The 19,215-nt window shown below is 47.1% G+C and overlaps 1 protein-coding gene across 24 annotated transcripts in view; it reads right to left on the minus strand.

Moving 5' to 3' along the window:
* The window catches only part of DLG3 (discs large MAGUK scaffold protein 3), a 119,849-nt gene that overhangs the window by 23,646 nt on the left and 76,988 nt on the right, over positions 1-19,215 (minus strand). For 20 of the 24 annotated variants that reach the window (XR_014521732.1, XM_083486339.1, XM_083486357.1 and 17 more), the window contains one exon: positions 19,105-19,207. Coding sequence is in view for 19 of the 24 variants with exons in the window: in XM_083486339.1 (XP_083342465.1) it covers positions 19,105-19,207 (103 nt within the window). In the remaining 5 variants the exon portion in view is untranslated. Of the gene's footprint in view, positions 1-12,566; positions 12,751-13,193; positions 13,373-19,104; positions 19,208-19,215 lie in introns of those variants that run through there. The other 4 variants (XM_083486345.1, XM_083486351.1, XM_083486346.1 and 1 more) reach the window with 4 other exon arrangements.

Here is a 19,215-nt window from a genome sequence, read left to right on the forward strand (position 1 = left end):
TAGAATGTAATTGAACTGGTTAGTGGACCTTTCAACAAGTGAAGAGAAAATGTTAATGGCTGTACACTAGAGAAGTGGCACGTGTATTATCCCAACTTGATTACCCGCTTCAGGCTAATGTTACCCTAGCTAAGATGCAGAGCCTCCAGATACGGATGGACTCCCAGCATGCCAGTGAGCATGCTCAATGGTCAGGAATGACAGGATTTTTAATCCAATATCTAGACAGCCATAGTTTCCACTCCTGCTCTAGCACCTGTGGAATACAGCTGGGTCTGAAGCAAGCAGAACAGTAAATGAAGTTTTGAAAATCCTCTTAACCTGGGCTAAGATGGGACAGAATTTCCACTTGGTACTACCCTGATATCTAGCAGAGCCTAGAACAGGCAAATGAGTTCAACAGAGATGAAAATATGCTACCTTGTTCATGTTCAGAAAAACAGTCCCTGAATGACTCCATTGCTACCTAGTTTATCTATTCATAAACCCAAACTAAGACTGATCACTCTCCTTCCGAACTGGCACATGAGTAATTCCTGCTACAGAAAATACCACCTGTACTCAGCAGAAATAGCCAAGAGAAGGGTGGGGGAGGAAGTAGGTTTAACATTAACCACAGGCAAGTTTAGCATAAGCCTCTTACTGGTAACACAGCAGCTCCCAGAGATTCTTTCTACCAAACACGTCACTACTAGTAGTAGGTCCAATTCAGGTGTCAAGCAATATCCTTAAAAGTGCCACATAAAATTGGGCAGACATGGTTATTAACCTTCAGGTACAGTAGTAAGAGTGTATGAGCCAGGAGGGACTCTTGGGACCATTAATACACGCTAGCAACTGACAACTAAGCTTTTTAGAGTCACAGCAACTTAAAAGCAGCTTCCACAAAGACTCAGCAAGGGCTCCAAGGTCCTTATTCCATTCAGAATGGTTAAACAGAAATCTGGAGCTAAATAACCAGTCTTCAGGCTCTGCAGTTTGGCAGGTGCTTTACTTCCAGGCCCTGAGGCACAGAACAGTGCCTGTTCTCAAAGCTTCACAGAATCTAGTGGCAGGAAACAGGGCAATAAGGAAAAAGGGGCAAAACCAACTCAATCCTACTGGATCCAACAGCAAGGATTAGACCAGTGTTTCCCAACCTTTTTTGGGCAAAGGCACACTTGTTTGATGAAAAAAATCTCGAGGCACACCACCATTACAGCCCCGTGGCGTCAGCGCGCAGCGTCACGCCGGGAGGGACGCACGAAAGTGTAACTTTCAATTTTTTTCCCTCCCCCTTGCCGGGGAACCTCCAAGCTTTGGGGGTGGGGGGGGGAGGAGGCAGCAAAGCGAGGGACTGAGGGACCCTAACCCTAACCCTAACCCTCACCGATCACCCGGGAAAGCATTCGAACGAGGAGCCCCCGTGTCCTGCTCCAGGCAGCGGACGGCACAAAGCGAGGAGGCCTGGACAAGGCAGCACGCTCCCCGCTCTCGCTGCATCGGGGCTTTTCTCCTCCAGGCCGCTTTCGAAGTCCCCTTCTCCACTCCCAAGAGCCGGAGCCGCTGCTTCCAGGCCCTGTCCGAGCCCCAACTTGTGGCCTCACTTCGAGGAGCGCCTGTTGCTGGGGGCGGGGCTGCATCCCCCTCAGCCGCCGCCTCGCTTCCTTCCAGGAGACCCGACGGCTCCCCCTCTCCTGCTCGCCCTCCTGCGCCCGCAGCAGACCGAGACCTCCCCGCCCCCGCCCGGCTCAGCCCTACCTGGGCGCCTCCAAGCCCGGCCGGCTCCGTGTCGCGCTCCACGCCGGGCAGCTGCAGCAGGGGCTGCTCGGGGGCGCACGGCGGCCCGGCTGAGCGCGCCCCGGAGCCGCCGCGCCGTCGCTCGCGAGTCCCTCCGAGAGCCCTCGGGACTGACTCCGGAGTCGCAAGGCGGCGCGTCGCCCAGGGAAGGGGCGGCTTCCCACAAGTCCTCCGGGAAGCAAACGCCCTCGCCCGCCTCCCTCCAGGCAACATCTCGCGGCACACCAGGCAACATCTCACGGCACACTAGTGTGCCGCGGAACACCGGTTGGGAAACACTGGATTAGACAACACAGTGAAATGAAAGACATAAACAAAGAAGACAGGTCAGCCTCAAAAGCCAGAAAGGAATCAATCTCTAGGTAGAAGGAGCTGTCAGCTACACAGGTAAGTAATAATAATAATAATAATAATAATAATAATAATAAATTTTATTTATACCCCGCCCTCCCCAGCCATGGCGGGGATCAGGGCAGCTAACAAACAATAATAAAAACTAGTTGAATGAATACAACTTAAAAACAAGATTAAAATACAACATTAAAACAATTAAAATGCAGCCTCATCACAGGAGGAGAAAGGAAAAAGAAAGAAAGAGGGGGAGGGAATAAAACTAACTCCAAGCCAAAGGCCAGGCGGAACTACTCTGTCTTACAATACTGTAGTGAGAGCCTTGTTTCCATTCGGATGACGGTGGCAGATGAAGCTTGATATATGGTGAGTAGCCTGCACTTATCTATACCTTTGGCTGTAGTATGTTAGGCAACAGGTAATACCATCAAGGATTATTTTGATTTGGTAATTGTTAACAGTTTAAAGATTAGGAATTTTGCAGTGTGAGTATAGACTCACATCCACACACCCCTACATTATACCTGGTGATAGTTACAATTCCCTTTTTGTAATAATAATAATTTATTATTTATACCCCGCCCACCTGGCAGGGTTTCCCCAGCCACTCTGGGTGGCTCCCAACAGAATATTTAAAACATGATAAAACATCAAACATTAAAAACTTCCCTAAACAGGGTTGCCTTCAGATGTCTTCTAAAAATTTGATAGTTGTGACTTATACCACTGCAAAGCTATAAGGTAGAGGGCAGCAACCTAAGGCCCATGGGCTGGAAGCAGCCCATGAGGGTCGCTTAACCGGCCCATGAGCCACCCCCGAACCGAGCCTCCAGCTCAGTGAGTCCCTGCACACTGCGCTAAACCGGCGCAGCATGGTGAAGGGACTCTCTTCCATGGCTCCAGAAATCGCTTCTGCGCATGCCCAGATGCCGGAAATCGCGTCTGTGCATGTCCGTGGCCCCGGAAATCACTTCTGTGCATGCCCAGACACCAAAAATCATTTTTTGCGCAGGTGCAATTTTTTGCATCTGGGCATGTGCAGAAGCGATTTCCGGTACTGTGCGCAGATGCGATTTCTGAAGTTGCGCTGTGCTGGTCCGGCCCACGGAGGATCTCCGCGGGAGTGATCCAGCCCATGCCCAGTAAGCCTTGCCAACCCCTGCTTTAAGGTATATATATGTTTCCTACAAACATTCCCAATCTTAATACTCCAATATAATAATAATTTATTATTTATACCCCGCACATCTGGCTGGGCTTCCCCAGCCACTCTGGGCGGCTTCCAGCAAAATATTAAAATACAATAGTCCGTCAAACATTAAAAACTTCCCTAAACCGGGCTGCCTTCAGAGCAAAGAAGTCAGCACTGTGGGAAAAAAGTTGTTTATTGCTTTTGTGATGTACAGTCATGGGAAAAAGAAAGTGCACCCTCTTTGAATTCTGTGGTTTTACATATCAGGACATAATAGCAATCATTTGTTCTTTAGCAGGTCTTAAAATTAGGTAAATACAACCTCAGATGAACAACAGCACATGACATACACTGTGTCATGATTTATTCAACGGAAATAAAGCCAAGATGAAGAAAACATGTGTGAAAAACTAAGTACACCCTTACTGTTTCCAAAGGAATTAAGAGGCTAAGCAGCAGACAGGGGCTGCTAATCAAATGCCCTTGCTTAATTGATCATCAGCAAATATGCCCACCTCTATAAAAGCTGAAGTTTTATCAGTTTGCTGGTCTGGAGCATTCAGGTGTGTTTTAACACAATGCCAAGGAGGAAAGTTGACACAAGGCTCTTAAGAGAAACAATTGCTGTTGCCCATGAAACTCAGAATGCTTCTAAGGCCATCTCCACCCTGTTTTAAGTCCATGATTCTACACTGAGAAAGATTATTCAAAAGTGGAAAACATTCAAGACAGTTGCCGATCTTCTCAGAAGTGGATGTCCCAGAAAATTCACCACAAGGTCAGGCCATGCAATGCTCAGAGAAATTGCAAAAAAGAGTTATATCTCAGGCTCTACAGGCCTCAGTTATCATGTTAGATGTTAAAGTTCATGACAGTACAATTGGATAACGACTGAACAAGTATGGTTTGCTTGGAAGGGTTTCCAGGAGAAAGCCTCATCTCTCTAAAAAGAACATGGCTGCATGGATTTGGTTTGCAAAGTTGCATCTGAACAAACCACAAGACTTCTGGAACAATGTCCTTTGGACAGATGAGACCAAAGTGGAGATGTTTGGTGATAATGAACAGTGCCACGTTTAGCAGAAACCAAACACAGCATGTCAGCACAAGAGCCTCATACCAACTGTCAAGCACGGTGGTGGTGGAGGGATGATTTGGGCTTGTTTTGCAGCCACAGGACCTGGGAACTTTGCAGCCATTGACTTGACCATGAACTTATCTGTATACCAAAGTATTCTACAGTCAGTTGTGTGGCCATCTGCCCAGCAGCTGAAGCTTAGCTGAAATTGGGTCATGCAACAGGACAAGGATCCCAAGCACACCAGCAAATCTACAACAGAATGACTGAAAAAGAACAAAATCAAGGTGTTGCAATGGCCCAGTCAAAATCCAGACTTCAACCCAACTGAAATGCTGTGCGGGACCTTAAGAGAGCTGTGCATAAACAAATGCCAGCAAACCTCAATGAACTGAAGCAACATTGTAAAGAAGAATGGTCCAAAATTCCTCCATAACTATGTGAGAGACGGATAAAGGCCTACAGACAACAATTACTTCATGTTATTGCTGCTAAAGCTATTGAATCATAAGCAAATGAATCATAAGGTGTACTTTGTTTTTCACATGTGGCTTTTCCATTTTGGCCTTATGTGTTAAAAAAAAATCATGACACAGTGTATGTTGTTCATCTGAGGTTGTATTTGCCTATTTTAAGACCTGCCAAGGAACAGATGATTGTTATTATGTCTTCATATGTAAAACCACAGAATTCAAAGAAGGCGCACCTTCATTTCCCCCATGTATAGTGCTGGAAACCTATTGCCTCAACAGCTATAAAATCAAGTTCACATTCTGAACTACTGCACAAGCTGCTAAAATCCTGTGGCACCTTGAGGACTGGAATGAGGCTTGTTTTTTTTTTTAATATTTATTCAAAATTTCATCAAAACAAGACACACAGAAAAAAAATATACAGCAAGAAATAAAAAAAGAAAAAACCCCAAAGAAGAAAGAAGAAAAATACAAATCTCAAATTGCAACTTTTCATTTGCTTAATTCTTGAACCTCCTCGCACCTCCCTTTTTGTATTCTAGTTTAATTCGTTATTTCAGCAAATTCTTCCCGTGTTTCTCAATTTTAATTTAAATGATTAATCTTCACAATCTCTCTTATTTATTAATCAAGATAACCTTTCCATCTTTTAATATAATGTTATTCAATTTACCTTAATCTCTTTACCCTTATCTTATCTTAAAAATCTTAAAATTTCAAAGTTTACATCATATTCATACATATCTCCTTAAAATCATTTCTACTAAAGCCAATTTAGTTCCTTTCCAGCATATTCCCTCAAATTTCATTGATGATGCACTAATTCCAAAATTAGCAAAAGAATTTCCCTTGGTATCTCTACTTTTTATCCAACGTCCCTTCTTCCTGGTTTCGGGTCATGTCAGTCCTTTCTGTCCATTACATCCAGTCCATCAATCTGGTGTTCTAATGTCCGAGGCCCTTAAATCTCTTCTAGGCCCCTTCTGCAAATTTTTTTGTTCTTGTTTGTGCTTGAAATGAGGCTTGTAAACACTTTTACTCCCCTGCAGCCTCTTGCATCTGCCATAAACTATGAGATAGCAGCAGCATGGTGTGAAAGACTTGGTCTGTGAGGAGCTAACAACTGACTGAGTATGCAGTAATTTCTGCACTGGGATTATTTCTTCAGAGAGATACTGAAATCCAGAGATTCAACAGGCAAGGAGAAACTTGTATACACCTTTAATTATCCTTAGCAACTCTTGTCTGTTTTACTGTATTGTATTTAAAACATTTTGTAAGTTGCCTCAATAACTTTGGGCTGTGAACAAGGTAGAAGCCTCTCAAATGAGCAAAATGCAGGTGCTGGAACTTCAGTAAAAGAGATCATAAACCTTCCAAACAGCAGTGAGCCTTGGGGAAGAGAGGGCAGAAAACTTGCATTGCACCCTTTTTCAACAAAAGGCAAATTTAACTCTTATCAAATGCTTTCAGGGAAATAAGAAGTAGCCCAGTGCTGGTATCTTCTATCCATGGCCAAAAGCATGCTAAATGCTTCTGAAAGTTCAAAATGAGTTCAAGAACCTGGGTGTCATTACCCCAACGCAGTCAGGAGAAATCTGTTTGTTCCAAGGTCTTCAAAGCCTCAGGTTCCCCAGTGCTATTGGACTTGGAATCAATGGGGCTACTGTCCACATATCAACCCCCATACTTGCACAATGAGCCTTAGTTTTTGACACGATGGTTTTGTTTGCTGTAAACCCAACCCCCACTCTCCTACAGGATTTGTTTCTATGGTAAACCCAGCTAGTAAGGGAAGCAGTTGCTATATTAACCTCTAACTGGCTGCAAAGCTTCAGTATTAGGCTGAGCATCAAGCTGCATGAAGGTTTTTGTGAGAGCCAGGAATACATCATCCCACACTAACCACAGTAGTTTACTCACTCAGCTCAAGTTGACAGTGAGGTGCATTTTGACTGGGAGGGTTAATCTCTTCCTTTCTGCAGTTGACAGCATTTTAGCTGCAGGTTGCACACAGCAGAATTGCCACAAATGCAAGCCTGAGAAGCAAGCAGATTGAAAACCTCCTACCTCCAGTATACCATTTCATCATCAATGCTTGAAATGAATTGGCCACTGCGATAAAATTATACAGACTGCTTTTTATAAAGGCAAAACTGTTAGCCTATCAGGCTCACATTGTATTGTAAGACAACAGCAAAGAATAAATGAATCTTTTCCCTGAAATAACTGCATACTTCAATACAATTAAAAGATTAAGAAAATACTATCCTTATGACAAGGGACGCGGGTGGCGCTGTGGGTAAAACCTCAGCGCCTAGGACTTGCCGATCGTATGGTCGGCGGTTCGAATCCCCACGGCAGGGTGAGCTCCCGTCTTTGATCCCAGCTCCTGCCCACCTAGCAGTTCGAAAGCACCTCTAAGTGCAAGTAGATAAATAGGTACCGCTTTATAGCGGGAAGGTAAACGGCGTTTCCGTGTGCTGCGCTGGTGCTGGCTCGCCAGAGCAGCTTCGTCGCGCTGGCCACGTGACCCGGAAGTGTCTCCGGACAGCACTGGCTCCCGGCCTCTTAAGATGAGCGCACAACCCTAGAGTCGGACATGACTGGCCCGTACGGGCAGGGGTACCTTTACCTTTTTATCCTTATGACAGCTTTAGCCATACAGTACAAGATCCAGAAAGACAGAGATCATGTTGACTATCTACAGTGTCTATTCCTGATCAGTAAGCCTCAAAGTAGCACTTGGTGCCATATCTTATGTGCAGTGCCATTAGAATCACTACACCCTGAGGGAGGGATTTTAATTCCAAGGTAATGCCTGCTTCTTATGTTAGAAGACATATTTGTATCCTGCCCATCTTCTTTGAGAGGTTTAGACTAAAAACTATTGACTTAAAATTATTTTCGCTTGGGATTTGCTAGCCATATCTAGCAGAACAGATAGTCCCACAGAGGTATCAGGATGTTCCTTCTACACTAATTTCTCTGGTTATATGCTTAGGGTACTGGGAGCAAGTGAGAACTTTTGTTTTGTTTTTCACAGTAATTACAGATGAAACTCGAAAAATTAGAATACTGTGGAAAAGTTCACTTATTTCAGTAATCCAACTTAAAAGGTGAAACTAATACATGAGAAAGACTCATGACATGCAAAGCGAGATATGCCAAGCCTTTACAGTGGTGCCTCGCAAGACAAAATTAATTCGTTCCGCGAGTTTTTTCGTCTAGCGAATTTTTCATCTTGCGAAGCACGGTGTCGGAAAAGTTTTGGAAAAGCTTCAAAAATCACCAAAAACCTCAAAAAAGGCTACCACACCGCGTTCTATGAGTTGCTCCTCGAAGTCAAGTCGCAACTGTATTAACGGTGTTAAGAAAAAGGAAACAAACTTGCAAAAAACGCAAGACGTTTTCATCTTGCGAAGCAAGCCCATAGGGAAATTTGTCTTGCGAAGCAGCTAAAAAACCGCAAAACCCTTTCGTCTAGCGAGTTTTTCGTCTTGCGAGGCATTCGTCTTGCGGGGCACCACTGTATTTGTTATAATTATGATGATCTTGGCGTACAGCTGATGAAAACCCCAAATTAACAATCTCAGAAAATTTGAATATTAAATGAAATAAGCAAAACAAGGATTGCAAATAGAGCAATATTGGACCTCTGAGAAGGAGAAGCATGCAAATGTACTCAGTACTTGGTTTGGGCCCCTTTTGCATCAATTACTGCCTCACTGCGGCGTGGCATGGATGCTATCAGCCTGTGGCACTGCTGAGGTGTTATGGAAGACCAGGATGCTTCAATAGCAGCATTCAGCTCTTCTGCATTGCTTGGTCTCATGTCTCTCATCTTTCTTTTAGCAATGCTCCATAGAGTTTGCTGGCCAATCAAGCACAGTAATCCCATGGGCACTGAACCAGGTTTTGGTACTTTTGGTAGTGTGGGCAGGTGCCAAGTCCTGCTGGAAAATAAAGTCAGCATCCCCATAAAGCTCGTCTGTGGAAGGAAGCTCCAAAATCTCCTGGTAGACGTCTGCGTTGACCCTGGACTTAATGAAGCACAGTGGACCAACACCAGCTGATGACAGGGCTCCCCAAATCAACAGACTCTGGAAACTTCACAATGGACTTCAAGCATCTGGCATTGTGTGCCTCCCCATTCCTCCAGACTCTGTGTCCTTGGTTTTCAAATGAGATGCAAAAGTTGCTCTCATCAGAAAAGAGGACTTGAGATCACTGAGCAACAGACCAGTTCTTTTTTTTTTTTAGCCCAGGTAAGACGCTTCTGATGTTGTTTCTTGTTCAGGAGCGGCTTGACAAGAGGAATCTGACATTTGAAGCCCATCTCCAGGATCCGTCTGTGTGTGGTGGCTCTTGATGCACTAACTCCAGCCTCAGTCCACTCCTTGTGAAAGTCCCCAACACGTTTGAATGGTCTTTTCCTGACAATCCTCTCCAGGCTGCGGTCATCCCTGCTGCTTGTGCACCTTTTTCTTTCACACTTTTCCCTTCCACATAACTTTCCATTAATGTGCTTCAATACAGCACTTTGGGAACATCCAATTTCTTCTGCAATTGCCTTTTGAGGCTTTCCCTCCTTATGGAGAGTCTCAATGATGGCTTTCTGCACAACTGTCAGGTCAGCAGCCTTCCCCATGATTGTGCTTCCTACTGAACCAGACTGAGAGACCATTTAAAGGCTCAGGAACCCATTGCAGGTACTATGGATTGAATAGCTACTGCACCTTTTCACAATATTTATTTTCTGAGATTGTTAATTTGGGGTTTTCATCAGCTACACGCCATGATCACCACAATTATAACAAATAAAGGCTTGACATATCTCGTTTGCATGTCACGAGTCTACCTCATGTATTAGTTTCACCTTTTAAGTTGAATTACTGAAATAAATGAACTTTTCCACAATATTCTAATTTTTCAAGTTTCACCTGTATACCATCATTGCCAAGCTCAGACCACGCTTTGATCCCTTTCCTGAGACTGAAAGGCACGGCTTCACTCAGTCTTGTAGCAGGGAAAAGAAACCAGAACAAGAAAAACTACAAGTTCTGACAGTAAGGGGTTTGTTTTCTTTTACTGCATGATCACATCCTTCAAAGGCTAAGAAATACGGGCATCGGTATTTTAAAGGCTGAACACAGCTTATGGGTCAGTTCATATCTCCACTACTTCAATGTGTTCAACTGCATTCCAAATATTCCATTGCCCAGTCTTCACACACTGCCAATGTACATGAAGTTCCACTGCTATCTTATAATCCCATTATTTTCTGTTCTACCCACAGTAATGCCAATCCCTGCTTGAGGGCTCCTCTTATTTATATGTTGAGTGTTAACACAAGTGCATGTTAAACTGCCTTAGAAATGCAGTATCATGTAACTGCAGGAAGGAGACATTCAGATCTGTGCTAAAATTGGGTTTTTTTAAGTTGCCACCTTAGAACTTTTGATTTAACCACCCAGTTGGCCCTCAGCTACAAAGCCCATCTGCCCTAAAGTAATGAAGAATTCCACAAGCTCAGAAGTCTGTCTCTTACATTCATGGCCACCACAGAGTCTTTTTGGTTTTAGACAGGTTCCCACTAGCCCAAAAGTTCAATGCTGGGAGCAACATAGCTTAAGAAGGCCCTGAACAGCAAAATGTTTGCATACCTAAAAGCCCTTCAGATGCTGCTGGCTTTTCTCAGAGGTCTCTGGTGCTACGCTCTTCAGCATGACATTAAAAATAACAAAGCTCCTTTTCACACTGACTCTGGATACTAATGGAGCTGTCATTTAAACATATTATACAGTTCAGTAAGGCCAAACACTTCAAAGCCAAATGGCATTTCTAACATTTAGCTAGCAACTGCTGTAAATCTCCAGCTCCATTTTTGCTGAACACAAGCACCCAACCCACAGGTTACTTTACTAAATCTCACTTTGCAAATGAAACCTGAAATACAAGTGTACAAACCAACTTCCCTTTCTGCACTAACAGGCAACACGTATCATGGACTAGTCACTACACAGAAGCAAGGGATGGCTGTAATTGGCAGCTCTTCCCTGTTCAGTTTTTCTATCTCCCTCACCTGGTATGCCTGCTGCTCTTGTAGAATTTCTTCCACACCCTCTTTAAGGAGGAATGCAGTAGAATAGAACAGGATCAGAAAATATCCATGACCAAGTTACAATGTACAGACAACCTTCCTAAAGAAAATAATGCACAGAACAGGAAGACACCTGTGACAAAATAAGTGATGCCATGTCAGGCAACACCTTTTGCTGTGCACTATTTAAGTTCCTGAACTAAGTGCAGCTAGGGGTCAGCAACATGCAAAGCTAGGAGACAGCAAATCCCAGTTGTTCAGGTTTTTCTCTGGAGAATCTCTGGATTACTCACCTTAGCAGCTGCTACTCAGTCTAATACAGCTAGCTTTTATTGCTCTCACCCCACCCGCTACTACTTTGTGAGGGGATTAAATACACAACATCCTACTTTTAAAATGTTGCATTCAGTGTGAGGTTTATCCTTCTCAAGGACAAGTTCAGTGTTCATAGGTCCATCTCTCTCTTTGTGATCAGCAACTCCTTCTCCCTAGCCACCTACTCCAATCTGAAAGTGGCTGGCTTCGGTCAGTGAAATACTATATAACTAATGATACTGCCACCAGCCTTTGCATCCCTCACTCTTTCAGCAAGGATCTAATTAAAGACAGCTCTGCCCAAAATACTGTAAATGGGTCCCTACTCCTAGACAGTTCTTGAGCTTCAAAACCAAATATTTATCACAGGCATTGAATAGCCACTGGTTTTGGAAGGGAAAGACTGTGTACTGTGTAACAAATTATCTTTGGGAATAGCACAACTACCATTCAAACACTACCAAGTCCCACAACTCACATCAAATTTGCACCAAGCACGACCACTGGCTACACCACCCACACACTTGGACGCAGGCCACACACTAATCCCAATTGCAAGGACACAGCTTTCCAAGAAAAGGAGACACCTGTTGCCTTTATGTGCACTACACAGCTTGAGCCTGGCACAAGACAAAGGAGGCACTGCTCCTGACAATGCAAAGGCTATTCATGGGCGCAGTGATCCCCTAAGAAGCTCCTTCAGCTCATTGCCATTGGGTGCTACTTCCAAACACAGGAAACCCTTTAGAACCATCCGTCATCCCTACTGGCTGCCACTGGCTTCTCTTACAGAGAAGCTCTTTTAAGTCCAGCCTCAGTTAGCCACCTACAATCCTTTGCAGCCTGCCCTCCCTCCAGCTTGCCATGCTTGCAGGCAACCTATTCTGGGGGGGTCTTAACACAGATTGAAAGGGGACTTACAGAAGGGCAAGACTGCCTCTCAGGCCGAAGCAAGCCAATTTGTTTCCCCCCTCTCAATTTGTCCCTTCCCTGGGAGGAAAAGAACATAGCTCAGTGACCAGCAGCTGCCACTCAGTGCCAAGCAGGCATTTGGCTGATTAACGTCCTGTGGCCTTTTAAATGTGTTTGTGGGAGGGGGGGGCATTGGCTTGTTTTTATCTTATTATGTTTTCTGGGCACCAGCTGGCAGAGGGCGAGTAACCATATTCGCAACAGCCATGCTTTTTATTTTAGATATATATATATTAACTACCCATCAGTGCAGTGCTGCAGCTAAGCATCCCCAATGAGGACTTCAGGGTCCAAATCACTCACCTTATTTGCTGGGGCTACTCGCGCCACGGGTGAGAGAGCCCTTTATTTCAGCTCAGCCTACCTCGCAGGGCTGCTGTTAGGGCAGCATTTCGAGAGCCGCGCGGGGTGGGAGAGAGAGAGAGAGAGAGAGAGAGGCGGAGATAAAAGGAGAGATACGCCGCCTCAACCTTCCCGAGGAGTAAGAAAGGCAGGGTCCGACGCAAAATGACTGTTAAGTAATTAAATCCACCTTGGCGGAGCAGGGGGAGGGGCGCTCGAATCCCTCGCCAGCATGTGCCGCCCGCCCCCTTCCCGCAAACGCCTGGCTTAACGGGAACAGCATCAGCAATATTATTATTATTATTATTATTATTATTATTATTATTATTATTATTATTTTACACACACACACACCCTTGAGCCTGAGGGAGCTCGCCGGCGCATCGCCTCACGGAGACTTAAGGGAATAAACGAGCCACCGCCGGGGCCATCTGGCCACAGTCCGGGAGGAGCGGTCAGTTTCAACGCTAACACTAGCCCCCCCCCCCGCCGCCGCCGACAGGGATGGGGGCCAGCCGGTCACTCGCCTCCCGGGCTACCCTGTGGGGCGCGCACTCCCCCCCCCCCGCCGTCTATTTTTTCACTTACAGCAGGAGCGGGGCTTCTTTTTTCAAAAAGGGATCCTCCTTTACCTGCCGCGGCGCCTTCCCGCATCAGCGGCAGCTCCTCCCACCCGCCGCCCAGCCCACCCTACCCTGGCCCCTTATCGCACAAAGCGAAGGGCGGGAACGCCGAAGCCCCGCCTCCGCGGCCGGCTTCGTCCAACTGGAGGCCCAGCCCTCCCCGCTCTGTCCAGTCGCGGGAGGCCCTCCCTCAATGCAGGCACCGCCCTCCCGTGTGCCGAGCCCTCGCCCAATCGCCGCGCGAGCTCCCTCTGAGGCCTGCCCCCCCCCCGGCCCAATCGCAAGCCCGCGCTCCCCTCACACATGTCCCGCCCGCCGGTCCCGAGATCCTCCAGGAACCAATCCCAACCCCGCCGCAAAGCCGCCCCGCCCTCCTCCTCCAAGTCCCACTTCCGATACTCCGCTTAGCGCTAAGGTCACCGTCCCTGCTTCTCACCTCAACCTCTGTCTACTGACCCACCGATTGGCACCGCCCCTGCCACGTCAATCAATATTTTTCCTCCAATGACCGCCTGCGCCTCTGCAATTGCTAGCGCCTATCGTCCAATAACCCTGTTGCATGCTGTGGCCGCCGACCGTTTCCCCCCACATTGGATGCGTATTAATGCAAAAAAAAGGGGGGCAGGTAAAGGACCCCTGACAGTTAAGTCCAGTCGCGAACAATTCTGGGGTTGCGGCGTTCGTCTTGCTTTATTGGCCGAGGGAGCCGGCGTCCAGCTTCCAGGTCATGTGGCCAGCATGACTGAGCCGCTTCTGGCGAACCAGAGCAGCGCACGGAAACGCCGTTTACCTTCCCGCTGGAGCAGTACCTATTTATCTACTTGCACTCTGACATGCTTTCAAACTGCTAGGTTGGCAGGAGCAGGGACCGAGCAACGGGAGCTCACCCCGTCGCGGGGATTCGAACCGCCAACCTGATCGACAAGCCCTAGGCATACACACAAGCTAATGGAAGATGGTTGCCACCTTTTTTTTTTTTTTTTTTTTTGCACAGCTCCTGTGCAACTGTTAGGCAGCAAGCAAATAAAGCGAGAGATGCAGTTTCCCCCAGGATTCATTTGCAAGCCTCTGGAAAGCCTGACCTGTGGAACTTCTTCCTGCTATACAGCTGTTTGAGGCACTGAAATCCCCATCAAGGTGGGGCAGGTGAAAGATGGCAACTCCACCCACCCCCCATCCCCTGAATCATTAAAACAGGCCTTGCTGCCTCCTGTGCAATATGACTCCAAAGTCCAATTATTGGTGCTGTTAATAAAGTTTCAACGTGAAGCACTACTTAGTCATAGTGTCACCCCTTCCACCGCACATGTTTATCATAAGCATTTTTATCCCATTTCTTCATACCAAAACACAAATTCCATAACATAGTTGTCAACTTACAGATTTGAAAATAAGGGACCAGCAGACAAAATAAGGGATTTTGGTTTAGCATATACAGAAATCCCGCACTCATGGAGCCGTGCTGCTTTGGCTGCGACTGACTGTGTTTTGCAGGGGGTTGGACTAGATGATCCTAAGGGTCTACAACTCCCACCAAAGAAGAGTGGCAGACAAAACTGACGTAGAGGTGGCAAAGCTTACAGGCAGAATTAGAAACCAGGAAGAGGACCTCTTTAATAAGGAATGGGGAAAGTTTATAATTTATTTGAAACGCTATTGGAAAGAGTTACATACATTGGTAGGACTGACAGAAAACTTGTAGTAAAAATTTGAACTATGGATGGACAAATGATTTATAAAAATAGAGTTATGAAAGGGATGCAGAGGGGGAAATCACTACATTAAGATGCTGCACTGGTTTGAAGGGATGCTAAGCAGCACGTCAGGGCTGTCGTCCTCCTGGCGTGAGGAGTTCCATCGGCCCTTCCCTGCCTGAGAGAGAGGGAGAGAGACTCTCGCCCAGGCTGCCCCAACCCAGCATGAGGCGGTTGCGGTGCTGCGGCGGCCGCTGAAGCGCCACCCTTCTGTGTCCCTCCCCATCCCCTCCTCTTCCTCCTCCCTCAGGCTGCCTCCTCAGCCGCCGCCACTGCAGCCCCCGCTGCCACCTACGGCTTCCCCTGGCAGTGCGGCGGAAGTCTCTCAAGAGCGGGGCTGCCCGCCCGCCGCCACCCATCTCTTCACGACGTGCCCCTGAGGGGGAAAAGGAAGAGACGGAGACGCGGCAGCTTGTGAGTGCGCTCTCTCGAGGCGGAGGACCCCGAGCCACTGCTTCCCTCCCAAGCTGGGCGAGCATGAAACCCAGGAAATTTAAGGGACACCATCAATCTGGGACAGCAGCAGGAAACGGTGCTGGGATAAGGGAGTTTCCCGCCAAATAAGGGACGGTTGACAGCTATGTTCCAAAACTCATAAGTAAACCGGGGGGGGGGGTGTGCGGATACTCAACTCTAAGCAAGAGCAAAGGATCAGGCACAACATCTGCAAAACACATGGCTCAGGGCTGGTACAAGACATTTTGGCACCTGAGGTGAACCACAAAATAGAACACACCTCCCTCCAAGGAATAAGGGACGAGTGAAGGTCTACACTGGGAACAAGGGGAGAATAAAGACCAAGATCTGCAGCCCCTGTGGATCCTGCCACCTGAGGCGGTTGCCTCACCTTGCTTAATGGGTGGCCCGGCCTCTATATGGCTGAATTGTAAAGACCCCGAGGGACCAAGTACATTCTCCAGACAGGGGTCACAGGGACAGGAATGAACAATTCCATGAAAGATAAAGCTATCTGGGGCTATTAACTGAGATCTTTGTGTTTCACTCCATCGTTGGAGGCAGTATGCCCCTCAGTACCGGAATCACAAGCCATCGGAGCCCTCTGGTCCTGTCTGCAGTCTTCCAACAGGGATCTTTTTGTCCACTTGAAACTAGGGTGCATAACTAGAAAGGCCTTTGGCCTCAACCAGCAGCTATTTCCTTAAGCTATTTAACCTGCAGCCCCACACCTTGCAGGGCTCATGCAGTGGTGGGCCATGCACCACTTTTTAATTTTCATTTCTGTTTTTGGATCAGGTCTTCTGCTTTTCAGATCTCACTCCTAAACACACAGACACTTCCTGCTGAAGAGGAAGGGCAGATGTGCTTCCCAAAGCAACCACTGCAGTACGCCTGATAGGGAACTAGAGTTGCAGAAGGAAGCCTCTCAAGTTCCTGACTCAAAGAAGGTGGCAGGAAAAGATTAAAAAGCAAGCCAGAGCAGGTTCACACAGTCCACGTTTAAAGCATGGAGGGGGAAAATAGGCATACTGTCCCCATCCCCACTAACCCCCCTGGCCTATCACCCACTATTCCAACACACGGCACAAAACCTCCAGATTAAAATATGGCAAGCCAAAGTCCTACACTGTCCAAAAGACTTCTACAAAAACACAAGAAATAGAAGACAAGCTAGGGGACACGTGAGTACCTTGGCTAGCACACCATCAACTACATGCCAAGTTAAACAATCCAGCAGTAAAATCAGCAGCCACTGGACCCTTGATCAGCTCCGAAAACATTCTCCTGACAGCAGGGGGGCATGGCAAAGGGATTGTTTCCGCAATATACAAAATGCTGCTCCAAAATCCCACAAACCCCCTTGACACAATCAAACAACAACGGGAGCACGACACAGGATATGAAATTAGCCCCACTCAATGGACCAGAATGTGGTCTAAACCTCCCTTTGTCAGCCAAAAGAAGGAAACTCACTCTGAAACTCATAGGTGGTACTTAACACCACGGAAACTGGCATTGATATGCTCAAGAATCTCACTAAGATGTTGGAGAGGCTGCACCTCTACATGTGGTGGCAATGTCCTAAAATCCAACCCTTCTGGATAGCAGTCCTTCAAGAGATATGCAAAATAACTAAACAGGTATTAGAAGTCACCCCAGAACTGGCCCTATGCAACATCATCCAAGTTAATAATGCCCACTCACATTATAAAGAGCTCATAACCAACCTAATCTCAGCAGCCAGAAGCCTCATAGCCAGACACTGGAGAGATCTGTCCGGAGTAAACATGAGCCAATGGTATCAAATTGTATGGGAAACAGCCTTACCTTGGTTTTCGAACGTAATCTGTTCCGGAAGACCGTTCGAGTTCCAAAACATATGAAAACTGAAAACTCAATACGGAAACCTCAAAACGGAAAACCCAAACAGAAAGGCACCTCAGAAGTTCGACTTCCAAGGTGCGTTCGAAAACGGAAGCATTTACTTCTGGGTTTATGGTGTTCTGAGTTCAGAAACATTAGTCAACAGAGACGTTAAAAAACCGAGGTACCACTGTACTAGAAAAACTAACCAATAAACTGAAACTGACATGGGGACAAATAGAAGAGGATGCCTTCAACCCAGTATGGCTCCCCTTTATCACATACACAGCACAACAAGACAACAATAATCATACGAATCAATCTGGCTTACCTGACTCAACAAGCCCCGCCCCCGTCACAAATGCAAGCAAACCCCCCTGCAGCCAACCACAGACAACCAACCACCAGTGGTGGAGCTTCATGCGCCAGCACCAGGGGGGCAGAGAACAGGTGGGGGCGTGGCTGGTGTGCGTCCTGGGGGTGGGGGTGCGCCGCCCTGGGGGTGTGGCACGCCACCTGCAGGGGCGTGGTGCCCAGCGCGGGCGGGGGGCAGCTGCGATGGCACCCTACTGGGATCATGCCACCGTGGGCGATGCACTCCCCCCGCACTCCCCTTCCTCCGCCAGTGCCAACCACACCCTGGGCCCCCAACCTCTTACACTACCAAGGAAATGTAATAAATGAATAGAAAGAGAACCTACCCAGCTGACGCCAACACAAAATGTCACATGTACACGATACAAAAGAATATGAGCCTCACCACCCCACTCTTCTTCCCCAACATTATATGGTACTCAGCAGTAAGGTCTCACAGCAAATGTAACTGATTTATAAGAAAGAATGTACAACCTGAAAAAGACATGTACTTTTGTCAACCAAGAAAATATTTAATAAAAATAAATTTAATAATAATAATAATGCAAGCCAGAAGTGATGTTCAGCAACACCAACCTTGTGGTGCGGTTACAGCTAGTGATCTCTGCAGAAACTGTGTGGAAGAAGTCCCCACCCATGAACTGATGGGCAAGGGAGTTCAAGGCTGCTGGTTCAGCTCTGAACCATCGACTTCCCTGTGGAGAAATCCTTGCAGGAAGCAGTCGAGGCAAAGTTGTAGAGAAGTGATTTCAACCCTGCTTTCTTCGGGGACTGGCAACCTGGCTGAGCTTGCGGGGGGGGGGGGGCTCGGATAAGCAGTCGAGGCAGCAGTGCCTCTACCTGCTCCTTTTCAGTATCACAAATGGAGAAAATGGTTATGAAGGATTAATTGGGACCTGTGCCAATAGTTCCCCATCCTGAGCTATAGAGATCCAACCTTATTTTTCCAGCCTAGGAACAAGCAGTGTGATTACCAAGGCCAACGTCCACATCTCCGCTGCCAATCTTGCCAGTTCCTCCTTTCAACAAATCTCAGGCACTGCAGAGACTCCATGTTAAAGAGCCCAGGGTTAAAATCCCCACTCAGTCATGAAACTCACTGGGTGACCTTGGGCTATTCCCTGCCTCTCAGCTTAACCGACCCCACAGAGTTCTTGTGAGGAAATGTTGGGAAGGATAGAGTTCTGTGCACCACCTTGAGCTCCTCGGAAGGAAGGTGGGATAGGAATGAAATAAACCAGCGAATCCTGACTTTGAGGCATTCTCACCCAGCGTTTGCCAGCCCAGAAGCCTGGCTGTCCTCTCAGAACTTTGGCCGAATATGACTTGGCACCAGGGCACACAACTCAAAGGGAGATCCTGGTTCTCGTGAAAGGTTCAAGGGGAGCAGGTTGGAGCGGGTCCCCCCCCCTGGGAGTTTCCTACCTTCAGGCCTGTACTGGGCTACAATGGTGACCGTCTGCCCGGCCCTCTTCAAGGCAGCCGCCGCTTGTTCATGGGTCGCGTTCCGGAGATTGACGCCATTCACCTGGACAA

Source organism: Podarcis liolepis, assembly GCF_965112155.1.
Source record: "Podarcis liolepis genome assembly, chromosome: Z".
Lineage (NCBI taxonomy): Eukaryota > Metazoa > Chordata > Lepidosauria > Squamata > Lacertidae > Podarcis > Podarcis liolepis.